The 22,731-nt window shown below is 39.9% G+C and overlaps 1 protein-coding gene across 5 annotated transcripts in view; it reads right to left on the bottom strand.

The window, feature by feature from the left end:
• ALG9 (ALG9 alpha-1,2-mannosyltransferase) overlaps positions 1 to 22,731 on the bottom strand; it is a 117,188-nt gene that overhangs the window by 74,664 nt on the left and 19,793 nt on the right. For all 5 annotated transcript variants that reach the window (XM_049889278.1, XM_049889275.1, XM_049889276.1 and 2 more), the window contains exons 5-8: positions 18,601 to 18,689; positions 16,457 to 16,592; positions 9,677 to 9,764; positions 9,394 to 9,499 (exon numbers count right to left, since the gene is read on the bottom strand). In XM_049889278.1, coding sequence (XP_049745235.1) covers positions 9,394 to 9,499; positions 9,677 to 9,764; positions 16,457 to 16,592; positions 18,601 to 18,689 — 419 coding nt within the window. The remainder of the gene's footprint in view (positions 1 to 9,393; positions 9,500 to 9,676; positions 9,765 to 16,456; positions 16,593 to 18,600; positions 18,690 to 22,731) is intronic.

Below are 22,731 nucleotides of genomic sequence, written 5' to 3'. Positions count from 1 at the left end.
TAAGACTAGAAACCAAATCCATAATGCTAGGAACATTTAGGGGAGGATAAGAGGGAGGGGGGTGCTGAGGAAGGGCTCCAGTTCAATCATGCGTGTCGCCTTCTGGAAAAGCTCATCCTTCCTGTTTAAATACAATGATTGGGATTGTTCAGGAACAGAGGTCCTATCAAGACCAACTTCATCATAAACACTAGTATCTTATAACCCGTTGCCATGGAGTCGATTCAAATTCATAGTGACCCTATAGGACACAGCAGAACTGCCCCATAGGGTTTCCAAGGAGTGGCTGGTGGATTTGAACTGCTGACCTTTTGGTTAGCAGCCCGAGCTCTTAATCACTGTATCACCAGGGCTCCATTTATTTCTCACAAATTACCTTTTGGATTATAGAATACTAAGGGACATATTTATTTTCAAAACAGAAATACATGCCTTCTCTGGATTTTCTTAGTATTTAATAACACATTTACTAAATTGAGTCCTTCAGGAGTCCCATCTCCAGAGAAGGTAAGCTTTCACACAATCCTCTCCTGGCCACCAGGGTGAAGGCAGTGCTATAAACATTTGACCCTCTTTTTCATTAAGAAAACTCTGGAAATCTGAGCCTGTGAAGAGAAAAGAAGTCATCTTTTACATCATCTACTACAGATGTTAAGTTAGCATCAACAACAAGAAGCCTCTTGTCTCTGATATTTGCAAATACATATTGTTTTTCCAGGAAAGCTATTTCATTTCCAGCAAATACTTGTCTCTATCACACTTACTAAACCCTATCTTTTTACCTAAGTATACTAACTCTGAAATGAATCAAAAGTATTAAATGGTAAACTCAATTATTTTCATTTGTTAGGATGTCCTAGATCAAGTTCAGGGTTAGGCAGGCTGTGAATATTTCACAATAGACTGCTACTTCTCTGAACGATAGGGCAAAAAAACGGGTGGATAAGCAAAGAGTGAGGACAGTTAACATGACAACAGTCATAAAAACAAGGGCAAAAAGGGGACAGAAAAGAGCAAACTGTCAGCCAGTGTTCCCCTTTTAGTTGACGAGACACCTGTGTCAGAAGAGAAGGGTAAAAGCTTTTCTCTTTTTCCAGGGAGACAGTCAATCCTGCTGCTCAGACAATATCAAAACTGAGCTATGCAGAAAAAAACGCATCAGAATGACAAGCTAAGCATTTAACTGATACAAGATGTAAGGTGAAGAGGCTGGAAACAGGGTCCCTGCAGGAAAGTACCTCAATTTCTTTCATTCAAATGAGCTAAAGGGAGCTTTGAAAGAGGCCTAAAGAAGAAGGGATAATGTTTACTATTCTACGGATTGAATGAAGGGGAACCATTTTACAGACCTATAATTTTATAGAACTGTAGGAACTAAATTATAAATGTCAAATTTGCACCACCAAGAGTGAAAAGCCACCAAGGTCCAAAAGAAATGATTAACAAAAAAGCTAAGCCTCCAGGACAGCTCTGGTTGGCAGCTGGCTCTAAGCAGGACTCCTAAGACTCCACGGGTGCCTCTTCCTCTGCTACCACAAGGATGAGAAACTGTGGGCCTCCTACTGGAGGACGTTCGCCTTTACTTTCTGGAACTTCCCATCCGAGGATCTTAGATGTGGAAAAAGCACGTGAACAGATAATGGAATCATGGCCTGACTTGCAAAGTGGTATCCATTAGGGAAGAGCATTTCCTCCAGAGCTTACTCCCAGGCCTGTACACTCATCAGAGATCAGTACTCTTCACTCGCCAGACAAAAATACTTCGCAACAAGAACATTCAAGAACTCTAAACATTACAAGGGTAAAAGGCAAAATCATGCCAAGACCAGTCACTTCCTTTTCTGCAACACTGAATTTCACTCTTGATCTCTGACCCCATAGCCAGATGTCTGGCCTACAACTTTGTAATTTTATGTCTATGCTACTCTAAATTTCTCAAATGCTGAGTATTCTTTACCATGTCCAGAGACATTTCTTTCTTCAGCAAGGGTCTGGGACGGTGCTTCCACGTGAACGAAAAGTCTGCCAGAGCGTACGTCACGCCGCACCCAATACCTCCAGTGGCAAGCCAAACTCTGCACAGGACCTTCAAAGGTGCAACTCCTGGCACATTGTTTAGATCAGATCATACCTTCTACTACTCCTAAGTCATACTCTCTGTTTTTGCAAGCTTAGCCTCTTGTGGAGCCACAACAGCCAAACTCCAGGGTTTTGCTAACAATGTTTCCAGTAGAAAGAGCACAGGCTTTGGAGTCAGACAACCCTGGGCTCTTAACTCCATTTCTGCCCCTTATTTAACTATGTAGCAAGTTCCTCACCATCTCAATCTCAGTTTTCTTATCTCCAATAAGGATAAATAATGCCCTCCTCGCAGAGTTACTGTGAGGGGAATGAGATAGTACACGTAAAATTTCTGGTATACTGTGGGGCCCTCAATACACAGAAGCCGCCGCAATTGATAGTTGTAAAAAAGTACTGCTTCTCTTTCCCTTGGCTTCTAAGGAGAAAGAGTGAATTCAGATCTGAGTATCTGTCATTAATGCTACTTAGCCCAGAAAGAGGAGAAAGGCCCCTTTGAAAACCAGTTACAGTTACAATCACAATGGAGAGGATGAAATTATCTTGTTCATGCCTGTATAGTTTCTACGAAAAATTCAGCCAGTGCTATAAAAATACTCTCTTTAACAAAAAAAAATTCAATCATCAACCTTTCTGTCTCAGTAGTCTCTACACTTGACATCCCATTTGTCTGAAATATACCTCCCTAGCATCAAAAAAGTCAGCAATTCAAATCCACTAGCCGCCCCTTAGAAACCCTATGAGGCAGTTCTATTCTGTCCCATGGGGTCATTATGAGTCGGAGTCACCTCGACGGCAATGAGTACAGGTAGCATCAACCAAAGAACCCCTCAGTGATGCAAGTGGTTAAGCTCTTGGCTACTAACCAAACCCACCCACAGGCATCTTGGAAGAAAGGCTTGGCAATTTGCTTCCAAAGTCACAACCATGAACATGCTAGAGAACACAGTTCTACTCTAACACACACGGGGTCACCGTGAGTCAGAACAGACTTCCTGGTAACTTGCTTGGGTTTTTTATTTTTTTTAAAGTATCAACCAGGCAAACTCCTGCTTTTCCCCCAGGCTCAGCTTGTGGCCTCCACCTCTAGGAAGTCTTTCCTAATACCACTGGGTAGTTCCCTATCCTTCCAATGTAGTACACAATACATTGTTCTGCAGTATCTATTTGAGTGTCTGCAGCCCTACTAGACTGTAAGTTCTATGAAGGTACACAGTAAGTGCTCAAAAGAAATTTATTCGATTTTTTTTTTTTTTTACCTGAAGTCCATCTGCCCATTCACTCAAGAAGTATTTAGAAAGTTAGAAATACAACTACCACACGATCCAGCAATCCCACTCCTTGGAATATATCCTAGAAAAATAAGAGCCTTTACATGAACAGGTATATGCACAACCAGGTTTATTGCAGCACTGTTTACAATAGCAAAAAATGGAAGCAACCAAGGTGCCCATCAACAGATGAATGGATAAATAAATTATGGTATAGTCACACGATGGAATACTACGCATCGATAAAGAACAGTGAGGAATCTGTGAAACATTTTATAACATGGAGGAATCTGGAAGGCATTATGCTGAGTGAAATTAGTCAGTTGCCAAAGGACAAATATTGTATGAGACCACTATTTTAAGAACTTGAGAAATAGCTTAAACTGAGAAGAACACATTCTTTTGTGGTTACGAGAGATGGGAGGGAGGGAGGGAGGGAGGGAGAGGGGTGTTCACTAATTAGATAGTAGATAAGAACTACTTTAGGTGAAGGGAAAGACAGCAAACAATACAGGGGAGGTCAGCACAATTGGACTAAACCAAAAGCAAAGAAGTTTCCTGAATAAACTGAATGCTTCGAAGGCCGACATAGCAGGGGCGGAGGTCTGGGGACCATGGTTTCAGGGGACATCTAAGTCAACTGGCATAATAAAATCTATTAACAAAACATTCTGCCTCCCACTGTGAAAAGTGGCGTCTGGGGTCTTAAATGCTAGCAAGCAGCCATCTAAGATCCATCGATTGGTCTCAACCCACCTAGATCAAAGAAGAATGAAGAACACCAAGGACGCAAGGCGATTACAAGCCCAAGAGACAGAAAAGGCCACATGAGCCAGAGACTACATCATCCTGAGACCAGAAAAACTAGATGGTGCCCGGCTAAAACCAATGACTGCCCTGACAGGGAACACAACAGAGAACCCCTGAGGGAGCAGCAGAGCAGTGGGATGCGGACCTCAAATTCTCCTAAGACCAGACTTAACGGTCTGAGACTGGAAGGACCCCGGTGGTCATGGCCCCCAGACCTTCTGCTGCCCCAGGACAGGAACCATTCCTGAAGCCAACTCTTCAGACATGGATTGGACTGGACAATGGGTTGGAGAGGGATGCTGGTGAGGAGTGAGCTTCTTGTATCAGGTGGACACTTGAGACTATGGTGGCATCTCCTGCCTGGAGCGGAGATGAGAGGGTGGAGGGGGTTAGAGGCTGGCGGAAATGACACGAAAAGAGAGAGCGGAGGGAGAGAGCGGGCTGTCTCATTAGGGGGAGAGTAACTGGGAGTGTGTAGCAAGGTGTATATGGGTTTTTGTGTGAGAGACTGACTTGATTTGTAAACTCCCTTAAAGCACAATAAAAACTATAAAAAAAAAAAAGTATTTAGAGCCCCGTTATTATGTTCTTATATATAAAAAACAGCCTCAGAAATGCATGCAAAAACTATCAACACTATACACTTTCACTGTTCAGATAAGAAACGGTGTGCCTACCATAGCTAATGAGGCATTTGGAGCAGAAGGGACACTTCCAAAATTGTCAAAATAATACCAAATTGTGCTAAACATGTAAGTAAAGTTATAGAACTGGAGTTTTCATGACAAAAGATACACTGTCTTACAGTTTGACAATTTACAGCTTCAAAGCACCCCACTGCAAGATAGGGCTTTGGTATTTACTGAATGGACTCTTGAATTATAATAAAATTAGCTGACAATCACAAAGTATTTTTTGGTTTAAAAAGTACTTTTACATACATTTTCATTTGGTATCAAAAACTTAGCAAAGTAGTTCTAGGGCACAACAGCAATCAAGTCACTAATGTAACCTGCCAGACTCAACTATTCTTGACAAATCTTTTATGAAGGCCTAGACTATACAAGAATATCTACTCCTAAGCTGGAAGAAGTATTCTCTCTACAGCAGTCCTGCTAAAGCAAAAAAGGACAACACTCTTCAAAAGAATGAAAATCAAACCAAAAATATTACCAGATGCAAAGATGAGGTTAAAGCACAATAATTCTATCATCAAGAACACCTGTTGCATGGTCCCCAGACCTTCTGTTAGCCCAAGACAGGAACCATTCCCAAAGCCAACTCTTCAGACAGGGATCGGACTGGACTATGGGACAGAACATGATACTGGTAAGAAGTGAGCTTCTTGAATCAAGCAGACACATGAGACTACGTGGGCAGCTCCTGTCTGGAGGGGAGATGAGAGGGCAGAGCGGGTCAGAAGCTGGCCAAATGGACATGAAAATAGAGAGTGGATAGAAGGAGTGTGCCGTCTCATTAGGGGGACAGCAACTAGGAATATACAGCAAGGTATATATAAGTTTTTGTATGAGAGACTGACTTAATTTGTAAACTTTCACTTAAAGCACAATAAAAAAAAAAAAAAAAAAGGAATACCTGCTGCTATCCCGGACAGAGCTGGAGAAAATACAGAACAAAATTCTAACTCACAAAAAAAACCAGACTTACTGACCTGACAGAGACTGGAAAAACCCCAAGAGTATGGCCCCCCCAGACATCCTTTTACCTCAGTAATGAAGTCACTCCTGAGGTTTATCCTTCAGCTAGATTAGATAGGCCCATAAAACAAAACAAGACTAAAGGGGCACACTAGACCAGGGGCAAGGACTAGAAGGCAGGAGGGGACAGTAAAGCTGGTAATAGGAACCTAAGGTCAAGAATGGAGAGCGCTGTTATGTTGTGGGGTTGGTAACCAATGTCACAAAAACAATATGTGTACTAACTGTTTAATGAGAAGCTAGTTTGTCTGTAAACCTTCAAAGCTCAATAATAAAGAAAACTAGAAAACTCACTGTCATCAAGTTGATTCTGACTCATAGGACCCTATACAGGACAGAGTAGATCTGCCGCACAGGGTTTCCAAGAAACAACTGGTGGATTCGAACTGCCGACCTTATGGTTAGCAGCCGAGCTCTTAACCACTGTACCACCAGGGCTCCTTCAAGAAACAACCCCCTAAAGTCTGGCAGCTGCATCAGACCTATTCATGCCCAAGTGCTATTAATGAAGTGATCAGTTTTTTTTTCTACCATTAATGAGATCAGTTCCTGTATATCCAGAATAGCAAAATCTGAACTGAAGTGACCCCAGGTTCACCAAAGTAGGCAACAAGAAGCCCCAAAGATTCCTTCCCAAAAAACACTGGCTGAAATGAACAGCAAATACCGATGTCCAAGGAAAGGCTAGTCACTGCTGTACTGGGTCTGCCTAGGGGTCCCTAATCCACTAGATTAAACCAGAAATAAACAAATCAGAATTTACTCTTCCTTTCCTACTCCTCCTATCAACCTGCTTACTTCTAAACTTTATCAATCTAGAGCACTACAAAAAAAATATGTAATTTTCATATATCCTCACAAAAGTTTTTGTAATTAAGAGACAAAATATCAATGTATGTAACCCATTTACAAAGATGGAGAAGGCAACTTTTCAAAATTAAACTCTAACACAATTTATTCACAGTTCCAGAACGGACATTACGTTTTCAACCGTCTCTGCGTGAACTGATTTCTAATGTGCAATCTGGGTCTAAGAAGACAATCTCTCTTCTGCTGTCTCCTCAAATTCAATAAAATGTAACAAAATAAAATTTAAAAAACACCAACTCTCTCTAGCTAAAGGGAGACATCTAGAGGCAAAGCCTAAAATTGAGGCTTTTTCTCACATCCTTGGGGATCTTGGAGCCATAAATAAGCCTTTTTTTTTTTTTAATAACTTTTATTAAGCTTCAAGTGAACGTTTACAAATCCAATCAGTCTGTCACATATAAGTTTACATACATCTCACTCCCTACTCCCACTTGCTCTCCCCCTCTTGAGTCAGCCCTTTCAGTCTCTCCTTTCTTGACAATTTTGCCGGCTTCCCTCTCTCTCTATTCTCCCATCCCCCCTCCAGACAAGAGTTGCCAACACAATCTCAAGTGTCCACCTGATATAATTAGCTCACTCTTCATCAGCGTCTCTCTCCCACCCGCTGACCAGTCCCTTTCATTTCTGATGAGTTGTCTTCGGGGATGGTTCCTGTCCTGTGTCAACTGAAGGTCTGGGGAGCATGGCCGCCGGGATTTCTCCAGTCTCAGTCAGACCATTAAGTTTGGTCTTTTTATGAGAATTTGGGGTCTGTATCCCACTGATCTCCTGCTCCCTCAGGGGTCCTCTGCTGTGCTCCCTGTCAGGGCAGACATCGATTGTGGCCGGGCACCAACTAGTTCTTCTGGTCTCAGGATGATGTAGGTCTCTGGTTCATGTGGCCCTTTCTGTCTCTTGGGCTCTTAGTTGTCGTGTGGCCTTGGTGTTCTTCATTCTCCTTTGATCCAGGTGGGTTGAGACCAATTGCTGCATCTTAGATGGCCGCTTGTTAGCATTTAAGACCCCAGACACCTCATTTCAAAGTGGGATGCAGAATGATTTCATAATAGAATTATTTTGCCAATTGACTTAGAAGTCCCCGCAAACCATGTTCCCCAGACCCCCGCACTTGCTCCGCTGACCTTTGAAGCATTCATTTTATCCCGGAAACTTCTTTGCTTTTGGTCCAGTCCAATTGAGCTGACCTTCCATGTATTGAGTGTTGTCTTTCCCTTCACCTAAAGCAGTTCTTATCTACTGATTAATCAATAAAAAACCCTCTCTCACCCTCCCTCCCTCCCCCCCCCGTAACCACAAAAGTATGTGTTCTTCTCAGGTTTGCTATTTCTCAAGATCTTATAATAGTGGTCTTATACAATATTTGTCCTTTTGCCTTTGACTCATTTCGCTCAGCATAATGCCTTCCAGGTTCCTCCATGTTATGAAATGTTTCAGAGATTCGTCACTGTTCTTTATCGATGCGTAGTATTCCATTGTGTGAATATACCACAATTTATTTACCCATTCATCCGTTGATGGACACCTTGGTTGCTTCCAACTTTTTGCTATTGTAAACAGAGCTGCAATAAACATGGGTGTGCATATATCTGTTTGTATGAAGGCTCTTGTATCTCTAGGGTATATTCCCAGGAGTGGGATTTCTGGGTTGTATGGTAGTTCTATTTCTAACAGTTTAAGATAACGCCAGATAGATTTCCAAAGTGGTTGTACCATTTTACATTCCCACCAGCAGTGTATGAGAGTTCCAATCTCTCCGCAGCCTCTCCAACATTTATTATTTTGTGTTTTTTGAATTAATGCCAGCCTTTTAAAGTTCCTCCATTTGGCAACTATTCTCTGTCCAGGTGGTTTGTGAATTCAAATAACCAAACAAAACAAAGCTTATGTTGACCTATCACTTAGCATCTAAAATGACAATATTCCCAAAACCCTAGGTGGCCCAATGAAATCTCATTCATACTCCTACTTTAAATCTCACCCATTCAGTCTGTTGGTTCTGTTGGCAAAGTGGCACAGATAAATTATGGCATTCACCCTTTTTTCCTCTTAACCCTAAACTGGCCAAACTACCACACTCCTAAACTGACCCATCCCTATTTATTACATTTTGTCTAGAGACTTACCAAACCTTCTCCCTAATGTCTACCCCTTGATATCAAAGTAAAGTAAATTAAAATAAAAAAGTAATATCAAATGTGTGTATATATAGAAAATGTCTGGAGGGATATACTTCCAGGTGTTAACACAGTTAACTGGAGATGATGGAATATGTTTTTATTTTGGTCTTCTTGCTATGATATCAACTTTCTAATAAGATAAAAAAGGTAACTTCTAATTAAAAACAAAAAAGGTATATCAAAAGCCATGGCATACTCAAGACAGTCCTCAAAACTCTGAAATTGGGAGTAACAGATAGCAGGACAATGAGAAAGCCTGCACCTGAGCACCACATCAGTTAAGGAGAAATATCTGAGCAACTACAGCATGTCACCACTGGGCTATATTCCAATGTCATTTTATTTTTAAATAAGATAACCAGCAAAGAAATGCTATATTTGATGAAATGAGGCAACTGAACTAAAATTTTGAAGCTCAGAAAAATTAAGCTATCCCCTAACTCTTCCCCAAATTTCCTAAAGCCTTACCATAAAGATCAGGTCCATGAGGAGTAAAGACATTATACAAAACAATGTTGAGTGGTGCAATCACCAACTTCCCATAATAGTAGCTGTCAATGACCACCACAGGCACCTGAAAGGGAGCAGAAAACACACAGCAATTTTAGGGTTTTGTTCTGGAAACAATCTCACAATGCTAATAAGGTACACATTAGAATGAAAAACAGAATGAACTTATTTTTTCCTTCCTACATCAGAAGCTGTTCTCGTTACAATTTCAGAACAAGACCAGAAAAAAAAGAATACTCACCAGAAAGAGTATTAAGGCCACCAGTGACCAATGAAAGAAACTCTTCCACTTGTGTTTCATGACTAGCAAATCAAAGGCAATAGGTAAACTATTTAAGAGAGACACAGAAAATGGAGAGTTAAATAAAATATTTACAGAGAATACAGCCAAACAGTTCAGATTCACATCCAACCTTATGCTGAACTGAAAATTAAATGCCTTTGCCCATTACAGTGAGGGAAGAAAGCTAGCATGTGAGAAGATGTCCTCTGAACAACATACTGACATCTTCACAGAACCATCAGAACGCTATGTATCCTGTGGGTGAACAACAAATATAAACGCTGAGCTGCTGAAATAAACTCCATTTTATATATATTTACAAATAACCGGCATCAAAAATATATTATGAAAAAGTGTGCTCTGGTGGCATGGTGGTTAAAGGCTACGGCTGCTAACTAAAAAGTTAGCAGTTTGAACCCTACTTTGGTAAGTGGCATCCGGGGTCTTCAACGTTAGCAAGCGGCCATCTAAGATGCATCAATTGGTCTCAGCCCACCTGGAGCAAAGGAGAATGAAGAACACCAAAGACATAAGGTAGAGATGAACTCAAGAGACAGAAAGGGCCACATAAACCAGAGACTGCATCAGCCTGAGACTGGAAGAACTAGGTGGTGCCCAGCTACCACCAATCACTGCCCTGAAGGGAACACAACAGAGGATTCCTGATGGAGCAGAGAATAGTGGGATGCAGATCTAAAATTCTGTTAAAAAGACCAGACTTAATGGTCTGACTGAGACTAGAAGGACCCCGGAGGTCAGGGTCCCCGGTCCCCAATTAGCCTAAGACTGGAACCATTCCCGAAGCTAACTCTTCAGACAGGGATTGGAATGGACTATAAGACAGGAAATGATACTGGTGAGGAGTGAGCTTCTTGGCTCAAGCAGACACATGAGACCATGTGGGCAGCTCCTGTCTGGAGGCAAGATGAGAAGGCAGAGGGGGACAGAAGTTGGCTGAAGGGACACAGGCAATACAGGGTGGAGAGGAGGAGCGTGCTGTCCCATTAGGAGGAGAGCAGCTAGGAGTACATCACAAGGTGTGTATAAGTTTTTGTATGAGAGACTGAGTTGATTTGTAAACTTTCACTTAAAACACAATAAATAAAAAAAATTTTTTTAAAAGGTTAGCAGTTTGAATCCACCAGCGATTCCTTGGAAACCCTTTGGGGCAATTCTACTCTGTCTTATAGGGTTGGTATGAGTCGGAATTGACTCGACAACAATGGGTTTGGGTTATGGGTATTGCCCTATACCCCACCCTGCCAGATAAATGCTGATCTCTCGCTTAAATGATATGCTAGGAGTTTAGTAATATAATAATACTACAAACTTCTATTTCAGTTCTGATATACTCCCTTCCAATACCATTTAATCATCTTCCTTTTACCTAAATTCCTCAAGCAAGTGGCATACATGTGTTGCCTTCATTTCAGTATTTCTTTTTTAAGGCCTTGCATCAAGCTAACGAGACTGATCTCACGTCAACAAGAACCTTCTCTTGGCCAGACCAAGTACCTCTTCACAAGCTTTATCTCAACTGCGTCTTTCTACTGCACTTGACACAAAACATCTGTTTCTGCCTCTTTAGATTCCCTTCTTTCCTGGTCTCTTCACTACTGTTCTTTCCAAGTTTCTTTATGTTATTTTTCCTACCCCTTCAGCACGGTCCTATCTCCCAAAAGCAAGCTTCTACTCTTCTTTCTTTATACTCATTTCCTCATAGGTGCTTCTATTCTTGCTGCATGACTTCAAAATCTAGGACACTAGTCAGAGCCCTTACCCATGCTGCAATCACAAGGAATGCTCTCCCAACACCAACTTACCCAGGATCTACCCAAATGGCAATTACTGGCTCAAATCTCATCTATAAAATCTTTTCAGAACCATTTCTTCCATCTCTGAATTAATATGGTGGATCATGTGCTAGTATAGGATATCTCTTCTATGATTTGAACTTCCACATTCAGTTACATAAATGTTGCATTAACGTTTGTGTTCTTATTTTTTGTCTCCTCCAACTAGCTCCATTTCCGTAACACCCTTTATTTCTCCTCTGATAAGCCATCATACTTGGAATTTCTTGTTCACTGTCTCTCTTTCCCACTAAACTATAAGCTCCATGAGGGTAGGAACGATGACACTACTACTTATCACAACATCAACAGCACCTAGCACAATAATGCAATAAGAAAGGATTGCTCACTGATTGATTTGTTCGTGATCCTAAAATCACTTATCTTTGCAAATGGCAGACCTATCAAAATGTGCTACCCAGATGTATTTGGGGACCTGAACAAAGTTCAATGTAGAAAGTGAAAGAAACAGAGGAACTGACAAAAGGAGGCCGGAGAGGTAAAAGGAGGGAAGATCATGCAGGGCCTGGTGAGGCATGTTAGAGTTTGGATACTATAAAGCAGAGGTCAGCAAACTTTTTATGTAAAGAACCTGACAGCATATATTTTTAGACCTTGCAGGTCACATAAGGTCTCTGTTGCATAGTCTTCTGTGTGTGTGTTGTTTTTTAACAACTCTTTAAAAATGTAAAAACTGTTCTTAGTTCTCAGGCTGTATAAAAACAGACTAGCTGGATTTGGCCCACAAGTCATAGTTTGCCAACCCCTGTGTCACAGTGCAGTGAGGAAACCAATATAGAGTTAAAAACAGGGGAGTGATACAATCATCTTTGTATTTTATAAAGATAACTCTAGTTTGAATGTGAAAAGCAGATTTACAGGGGGTCAGACTAGAAATGAGATCATTTAGGATGCTGTGCAGTAAACCAGGAGCAAAGAGGAGTGAAGAAAAGTAGATACAAAAGATATTCGGGAGGTACAATAAATTGGTAAGATATAGGAAAGCAGGGAAGAGTTACAGATGATTTTCAGGTTCTTGGCTCATCACTGAGTAGATGGCGGTACCATTTACTGGGACAGAAACATAGTTAAGGAACAGATTTGGAGGGAAGATAATAAGTTTAGTATTGTAAATGTTTAGCTCTATAAATGGACACATTTAATAGGCAGCTAGGAATATGTAAGTGACACTCAAGAAAGATAACTGGACTAGATACCAAGATAAGGGAGTCACCAAGATGGCTGAGAAAAAAATAGCAGAAAGCATGAAGTGGGCCTAAGACAAAACCTTGAGGACTATAATAATTTAAGGATGATGTACAGAAACACCAATAGAAGATTCGAAGTGGGGAAACCAGCCCTTAAGAGGCAATTAAGAAAATTTAAAATGTATATTCCCCAAGTAACTCCATTTTTAAAAATTTATCCTATAGATATATTTCCACAAGTATACAAAGACATGTGTGCAAAATTATGTTCACTGAAGCATTGTGAAACAGGTAGCAAAAAACCAAACTCAACCTAAATGCCTATCAGCAAGTCAATGGTTAAATAAATGATGGACAGGTATGTAATGGAACACTATGTAACTGCTATAAAGAATCATGGAATCCAGACTTTCTGGAGCCACTGAGGCTGGATGAACGTCTGAAGCTATTACCCTGAGATAACCTTTAAATCTTAAACAAAATATCCCCTGAAGTTTTCTTTAAACAAAACAATAGTTTAGCTTAACTAGTAAAGAATGTCTGCTTTGACCATTGTGCTCTTTGAAAGAACTATATGGGATCAAATTAACAACAGCAACTCAAAAGGTTAGATAGGAAGCTTAGGGGGCAGTAAGTCAATGTTAATGGGAGAGGAACAGTTTGGAAAAGGAGGGTAAGAATGGTTGCAAAACTTGAAGAATGTAATCAATGCCACTGAATTGTGCATGCAAAAATTGTTGAATTGGTGTATATTCTGCTGTGTATATTTTCAACATCAAAAAATAAAAACTGAGGGAACAGGAGAACAGTGGGATGCAGACCCCCAAATCCTCGTAAAAAGACCAGACTTACAATTGGCATAATAAAATCTATTAACAAAACATTCTGCACCCCACTTTGAAAAGTGGCCCCTGGGGTCTTAAACGCTAGCAAGCAGCCATCTAAGATCCATCGATTGGTCTCAAACCACCTGGATCAAAGGAGAATGAAGAACACCAAGGACACAAGGTGATTACGAGCCCAAGAGACAGAAAGGGCCACATGAACCAGAGACTACATCATCCTGAGACCAGAAAAACTAGATGGTGCCCAGCTACAACCGATGACTGCCCTGACAGGGAACACAAAAAGAGAACCCCCGAGGGAGCAGCAGAGCAGTGGGATGCGGACCTCAAATTCTCCTAAGACCAGACTTAATGGTCTGACTGAGATTGGAAGGACCCCGGTGGTCATGGCCCCCAGACCTTCTGTTGCCCCAGGACAGGAACCATTCCTGAAGCCAACTCTTCAGACATGGATTGGACTGGGCAATGGGTTGGAGAGGGATGCTGGTGAGGAGTGAGCTCCTTGGATCTGGTGGACCCTTGAGACTATGGTGGCATCTCCTGCCTGGAGGGGAGATGAGAGGGTGGAGGGGGTTAGAGGCTGGTGAAAATGACACAAAAAGAGAGAGTGGAGGGAGAGAGCGGGCTGTCTCATTAGGGGGAGAGTAATTGGGAGTGTGTAGCAAGGTGGATATGGGTTTTTATGTGAGAGACTGACTTGATTTGTAAACTTTCACTTAAAGCACAATAAAAATTATTAAAAAAAAAAAAAAAAAGACCAGGCTTAATGGTCTGACTGAGACTAGGAGGACCCCGGAGGTCATGATCCCCAGACCTTCTGTTAGCCCAAGACAGGAACCATCCCCAAAGCCAACTCTTTAGACAGGGATTGGACTGGACTATGGGATGGAAGTTGACGCTGGTGAGGAGTTCTTGGATCAAGTGGATGTATGAGACTTTGTTGGCATCTTCTGTCTGGAGGGGAGATGTGAGAGCGGAGCAGGTCAGAAGCTGGCCAGATGGACATGAAAATCGAGAGTGGAGGGAGGGGGTGTGCTGTCTCATTAGGAGGAGAGCAGTTAGGAGTATACAGAGGGGTGTATCTAAGTTTTTGTATGAGAGACTGACTTGATTTGTGAACTTTCACTTAAAGCACAATTAAAAAAAAAGAAAAAATTTTAAAAAAGAATGATATAAATCTATGTACATGAAAAGATATATACATGCACAGGCTAATTTGATATGTTTTAAGAATGTAGACATGTATGTATATGTATATATGTGTACATTTTATACACACGAGAATAATTTCCAGAAAAATATTAACAAAACTGGGACCATAGTCTCGCGGGACATCTAGATCAATTGGAATAACACATTTCATAAAGAAAATGTTCTACATCCCACTTTGGTGAGTAGCATCTGAGGTCTTAAAAGCTTGCAAGCAGCCATCTAAGATACAACTATTGGTCCCATTCCACCAGCAGGAAAGGAGAATAAAAAAACCAAAGGCATAAGGAAAATACTAGCCCAAAGGACTAAAGGACCACATGAACCAGAGGCTCCACCAGTCTGAGCCCATAAAAACCAGATGGTGCCTGGCTACCACCAACAACCACTCTGACAGGGATCATAACAAAGAGTTCCAGACAGAACTAGAGAAAAATGTAGATCAAAATTCAAATTCAGATAAAAAGGCCAGACTTACTAGTCTGACAGAGACTGGAGGAACCCCCAAGACAATGGCCCCTGAATGCTCTGCTAACTCAGAACTGAAACCATTCCCGAAGCCCACTTTTCAGACAAAGATTAGACAGTCCTATAAAACAATAACATGTGAAGAACATGCTTTTAGTTCGATCAAATATACAAGACCAAATGGGCAACTCCTGTCCAAAAGCAAGTGGAGAAGGCAGGAAAGGACAGGAACTGGATGAATGGACACAGGGAACCTGCGGTGGAAAGGTGGAGCATGCTGCCACACTGCGGGGGTTGCAACCAATGTCATAAAACAATATGTTTGTAAGTTTTTGAATGGGAAATTAACTTGAGCTGTAAACTTTTACTTAAAGCACAGAAAAATTAATAATATATATATATATTATACGTATAAAACTGTTAGCAGTGACTATCTTTGACTATCTTTGGACTAGGGGAGGAGAATTAGGAATTCTTTTCCCTTCATACAACTTTGTGCTGTTCTTTATAATAAAGTTATAATACTTCTATAATAGCTTTTAATTACTAGTGGTGCGGGCAAGACATTAAGGCAGCATAAACTAGAGGAGTAGTAGGGGAAACAAAGAGTACAAAAAGGATGAGACACCGTGAAACCTGGAAAAAAGACGGTGGGGCAAGAAGGGAAAAGGACCGAACAGAGCCTCAGATTTCCAGCCTGGGAGACTAGGAAAATGGCCTGGCATACACTGGTGCAGTGTGAAAAACACATCAGCTTCAGAGTCAGAAAGGCCTGGATTCAAAAGCCAGTATATCTTAAGGCAAGTTATTCAATCTCTTGGAGTCTATTTCCTCACTTATGAAGTACTAACAATTGTTAGTTCTCTTGCAGAATTGTTCTAAGGTTTAGGGATAAAATTTATGAAAGGTTTAGCAGTGCCTAACATATTAAAAAAACATATATATATATATAGCAGATGCTTAAAAGTCGCTTTCTTACTAGAATTAATCATAATAATAAAAACAAAAAGAAATATTCTTCCATTTCCCACAATCTTTCTAGACTCAATTAATTCCTATAACTTTAGGTCCTATCCAAAGAATATGGAGATAACCTAACAAGTTTTACTATATGCCCAGTGACATACGGGAGAGGAATTTGTGTCAGTTTCTTACCCAAGCGCTACGCTGAACGGCCAGCCTAAGACAGCCCCAGCTGCCACCCCCAGCACAGCAACAGGAGTCTTGTCCATATACCATCCAGTCACAGCTACCAACGTAGTGTACATACAGAAGCTGCTAGGAAGGAATGCTGCGAGAGTGAAGAAATGAAAAAAGGGGAGGGAGACAAAAGTTGGAGATTTATTAGGTATCAATTATTAAAACTTCACCTACATTGCAAAATATTCATATTCAGGAACATATTTTGGGCAGTGCCATATCAGAAATGGAACCCTGATGGCGTAGTGGTTAAGACCCACAGCTGCTAATCAAAAGGCAGGCAGTTCGAATCTACCAGGCGCTTCTTAGAAACTCTATGGGGCAGTTCTACTCTCTCCTATAGGGTCACTATGAGTCAGAATCAACTCAAAGGCAATGGGTTTGGTTTTTTTTATATATATATTAGAAATGGGCAGGTAGTAAAATGACACTTCTTGAAATAAAAATGAAGTCCAATGATTTTCCTGTTTTCTGTTTTTACGTACCAATTCATCACTCCAATTATATACTAACTATGCCATTCCTCTCCTGGCCTATAGCCCAAATCCAAAACTTAGAGAATTCTAGGTTTCCCAGGACTACTTCCATGCTATCCTACTTATACCCCACAGATATTCTAGGAAGGCTTCTCAAGGGCCAAAAGTTGAAAGGCAGCACCACTTTGCATCCTATATCCACTGACACAGATAGTCTAGCCTTTAGATATCCCTCTAATCATTTTTATCTGGCATAACCTTCTTGTTGTATATAGCAGGGGACTGAGTATTTTTTGGGTCTCTGTTTAATAGTAACATTTGATCAAAGTTTCTAAAGCAAGCCACTTATATTTTAACCACTCTACACAGAAATGTTTTCTGTCACAAGACTGCTCATAGAAAAAGTCTGCCTCTCCTGCTGCATAAGATCTGCTTTGCCCAGCACAAAGGAAGAAATATCAGTGCCAGCTCCACCAAGAACCACAAAGAATAAGCAATACAAAGGCTTCAAAGGCTCTCTATTAAAGGATGTCTTCAACTTGTCTGCACCTTAACATCCTCAACTGAAATTACAAAACTAACTACACTCACAAGTATCTCCCACACATAAAAATCCATTTTAGGAGTGGCAAGGTAACTAAAAAAAAACACTGTGAGGTACAACCTCCACAGATAAATGTTAAACACTGATGCCATCCAAAGCTGTTAATTTGGACGCCGATATGGAGGAAAAAGTGAGCAGGGGACTCTGAAGTCTCTCGGCTCAGAGGGTAGAGAGCAGCCTCACTCAGACAGTGGCTCTCAAAGGTATTCAGGAGGTGGAGCCCTGAAGGCACGCAGAATTTTGAGATATTGCCACAGGTTACGCTAGATATCCAATGAATGAAAAGTAAATACATAATTTTGTGCTAGATACTATTTTGTGTGTATATTAGATACTACATACACAGAAAACATTAAAATTGATACAATTATCTCTAGTAACTTAATTTTTCTGGCAAATGAAGAACAGACTACCTTGATTTAATTTTCGCAGAAGGCCACCTTGGCTCAGCTCATAGAACACAAATGGTCAATGGCAGCACAGTTTGAAAGCCATCACTCTAGATTAAGGTGTTTATACTAAATTTCTAGAAACTTATTGTCAAAAAAAAAAGGAAAGAAACACAGAAAATGCACAACTCCATAGAAAACATCTCAAGTAACAGAAAAAGCACCATCAAAGCAGAGTTTTTAGGCACAAGGACCTTCCATGAGCAAAACAAAGCTATTTTCCTTGCCCTAACAGCAAAGAAAGGCAGTGGGTGGTTGTGTTTTTCAGCTTTGTGGTGACAAATGACATAACAATGTAATAGAAAGTACCCTGACGAGAGTATCAGCTCTGCCACTTGTGAATTCTGTGAATCTTTTAGTAAGTCATTAACCCTTCTGAGCTTTCTCACCTGCAAAAATGAGATAGTCATCTTTCTTATACAACTGTTGAAAAGGTCAATCAAGATAATATAGACTTACAAATTATTGACATGTTATACAAATATAACCTACATCTGCATAAGTGCTTCCTTTCAATGTGACTGTGAAGTATCTATGATTTTTTATCCCCTCATCTCCCCTTTTACTTACCAGATGATGAGCAAAACATTCCAGTGCTGAGAACCAAGAAGGCTAGCATCATTCGACTCACATGCAACCCAAACTTCTTGCACACAGCCCTGGAAGAAAGACAAAGAATGCTAGAATGGCAAATTTTAGAGACCAAAAAAACAAACCAAACCCGTTACAACTCACAGCAACTCTATAGGACAGAGTAGAACTCCCTCATAAAGTTTCCAAGGAGTGGCTGGTAGATTCAAACTGTCAACCTTTTGGTTAGCAGCCTGAGCTCTTAACCACGGAGCCACCAGGGCTCCATTTTAGAGAAAGTCATTTCAAATCCAGGGACAAAAAAACATGCCTGCATCACTGATAACACTAGAGATCTAAGGTCAGATACAGAATTGCCTCAACAGGTTATTAACAATTTTGTGCGTGTAACAAACAGGTAAACATTCTTATTCTTTACAGAGAAGAAAAGCCACATACCTAAGAGAAAATGTATATTTTAAGTGCTAAAATTATGTCTACTAAAAATAGGAACACAATATGATCTAGTGGTAAAATAATAGGCCTCAGATGCAGATTGTCACAGGTTCAAATGCTGGATCTGCCCCTTACTAGCGGTGGGACCTTGGACTCGTTACATAAGTTGTCAGAGTCCTCGTCTGTAAAGTAAATAAACAATACTTACTTTATAAGGTTTCTGTGAGGACAATGCATCAAAAAATGCTTAGGAGAGTTCCTGGCATATAGCAGTTCGGTAAATGGTAGTTAACAGAAAAAAAAAAAAGACGAGGAGATATACCAAATGTTAATAGTGATTATCTGAGTTTCTCAAACTTAAGAAATTACACAGCTTTTAGTTCTTCTGCATATTTTTAACATCACAAATTAAACATTATTAGATATCATCACTTCATTTAGTCAATACTTGTTCAAACACGTGTGTTAACCATTTTCTTGCTCAAGTTCCTTACTGCATTTTAGAATGTCCTTCTGAAATAATTGTTTTTTCCTAAGTATAGCCCTTTAAAAGTCAATTAATGAGGATCTTTTAACGGTAAATCCTGTTTCTGTTTGTTTGTTTTGTTTTTAGTCTGAAACTCTTCATTTAGGCCTATTCAGGTTAGTTGAGAATACAATTTTAGGCTAACAGACATTTTCTCTCAGCAATTTGAATTTTTTTTTTTTACTTCTGGCTATCGAGAAATCTTTTGTCAGTCTAACTGCCTAACACTCCTTTCTAGGTATTCTAGTATTTTTGTCAACTTTTAAGGTCTTTCTCTTTGTTCTTGGTGTTCTACAGTTTCACCGTTTGGTTTTTTTTTTAATGATGTTTCATTGATTATTTGGTGAAAGTTTACACTGCAAATTAGTTTCCCATTTCACAATTTCTATACAAATTGTTCAGTGACATTAGTTACATTTTTCACAGTGAGTCAACATTCTCTTTAACCACATTCTGGTTGTTCCGTTTTCAGTGCTCTAGTTTCCCTGTCCCTTATCTTCTCATCTTTAGAGTAACTGCTGACCTTTTGGTATTATATAGATAGGTTTATAATGGTACACCACGCTCACTCAGGTAATATACTTTATTTTGTGGGCCAATCTGTTATTTCATTAAAATATAACCTCAGGGGATAGTTTCAGTTCAAGGTTTAAAGGGTATCTCAGGGTGACAATCTCAGGGAGTCCTCTAGTCTCAACTGGTCCAGTAAGCCTGGGCTTCTTAAGAATTTGAGTTTTGTCCCACATTTTTCTCTCACTTTATCAGGGCCCATCTATTGTAGCCCTGATCAGAATGGTAGGTAGTGGTAGCTGGGCACCATTTAGTTCTTCTGGTCTGAGGATAGATGAGGCCATGGTTCAAGTAGGCTATCAGCCCTATAGAATAATTTCTTCTCTGAGGCTTTGGCTTCCTTCTTTCTCTTGCTCCGAATGAGTAGAGACCAGTAACTGTATCTCAGATGGCTGCTTGTAAGCTTTTAAGACCCCAGACACCACTCACCTCACTAGGATGCATAACATGCCAACTGACTGAGTTGTCCTGTGAGACTAAGGTCCTAGGCCTTCAAACCCAGAGAACCAATTTCTCGATGTGTTTGGTTATGTCCGAGAGGTATCTGTAGCTGTGTCTTCTGTGAACATATATGCATGTACACACACATCTGTATGTACACATACACATAGATACTTCTGTTTATACATGTATACACCTGTACCTACCCGTACACAAATATGTCTGTACACATACATGTGACCCTACACTTGTTTTTTGGTTATTGTTAGTGTTGTTGCCAAATTATATATGTCATATTCTTTAGCACAAATATCCTTTTCTCTTAGTGGCATTGTTCACTTTGATTAAGCTATACTCATTTCTGGGTATACTCATTATACCCACATTCAGTGCTACTTTTCTCATCACCAAAAATAACAAGTATCTACAATCTAAAGAGTGATTCCCATCCCTGGTAACCATCAATGATTATTGGTATCTCTATCTATATATTCTTATACACATGTATATATATTCTTATATTCTTAAAAGTGGGATCATATACTATTTGTCATGTGATTGACTTATTTCACTTAACATCATGTTCTACAGATCCATCCATGTTATGTTTCATGAACTCATCATTGTTCTTTATAATCGCCACCAATTTCTTTTATTTATCAAGCTTGGGCTTCCTGCATGTGTGGATCAGTACCTTTCTTTCATCAATTCTGAAAAAGTCTCAGCTATTAATTTCCTGAATATTGCCTTTTCCCGTTCTCACTATCATCTGATTTTCTACATATTGAACTTTCAACTCTACCTTCCACATTTCTGAACACTCTCCATACTTTTTTTTTTGTATTTCTGTACTGCATTTTAAGTAACTTTTTCAGGTCAGTCTTTCAGTTTATTAATTTGTTATCCATGTCTAATCTGCTGTTTAAACTATCTACTGAATATACTGAGTTTTAAATATTAATTATTATATTTTCATTTCTAGAAGTTGAGTTCTCTTCCAAAACTGTCTGGTCACTTTTGAGACATCTTGTTTCTAGTTCATATTTTCAATTCCCTCTTTTATTTTCTAACAAATATTACATATAGTTATTGCATATTCTTATTTTAATAATTTGCAATAAAGTTTAAAATTTATGTTGTTGCTATCGTCGAGGATATATACAGCAAAACATATACCAATTTAACAGTTTCTACATGTACAATTCAGTGACCCTGATTACATTCTTCAAGTTGTACAATCATTTTCACCCTCCTTTTCTGAGTAGTTCCCTGTCCATTAACATAAACTCGCTTCTCCCCAAATTTCCTATCTAATCTTTCGAGTTGCTGTTGTCAATTTGATCCCACACAGATCTTGAAAAGAGCACAATGCTCAAGGCAGACATTCTTTATTAAACTATTGTGTTGTTTTTTAAATTTTATTTACTTTGTTGTTGACAAAAACACACAGCAAAACATATACCAATTCAGAAGTGTCTACAGGTACAACTCAGTGACACTGACTACACTGTTACGTGACCATCCTCACCCTCCTTTTCTGAATTGTTCCTCCCCCAGTAACATAAACTCACTACCCCTTAAGGTTCCTATCTAATCTTGAGTTGCTGCTGTTATCGTGATCCCATATAGACAGTTCTTACAAGAGCATAATGCTCAAGGTGGATCCTTCTTATTAGTTCAGCTAAACTATTGTTTGGTTTTAAGACTTCAGGGGATATGTTTGGTTTAAAGATTATCTCAGGTAAATTGTTTCAGGGATTCATCCAACCTTCATGACTCTAGAAATTCTGGAGTCCATGAGAATCAGAAATTCTGTTCTGCATTTCCCTTCTTTTGATAGGGATTCTTCTACAGAATCTTTAATCAAAATGTTCAGTAATGGCAGCCAGGCACCACCCAGTTCTTCTGGTCTCATGGCAAAGGAGGCAGTTGTTCATGGAGGCAGTTAGCCGTTACTCCTTCTATTCCTGACTCTCCTTCTTCCTTTGTTGCTCCAGGGGAATAGAGACCAATTGCGTGCCTTGGATGGCCACTAGGAAGCTTTTAAAGACCCCAGACACTACACAAAGAATTAGGAGGTAGAACAGAAGCACTAAACACATTATTAGGCCAATCAACTAGAATATTCCATGAAAGTA

The sequence above is a fragment of the Elephas maximus genome, chromosome 7 (genome assembly GCF_024166365.1).
Source record: "Elephas maximus indicus isolate mEleMax1 chromosome 7, mEleMax1 primary haplotype, whole genome shotgun sequence".
Classification (NCBI taxonomy): Eukaryota; Metazoa; Chordata; class Mammalia; order Proboscidea; family Elephantidae; genus Elephas; species Elephas maximus.
Note: the sequence above shows the minus strand (reverse complement) of the source record. Positions and strands in the feature narration are given on the sequence as shown.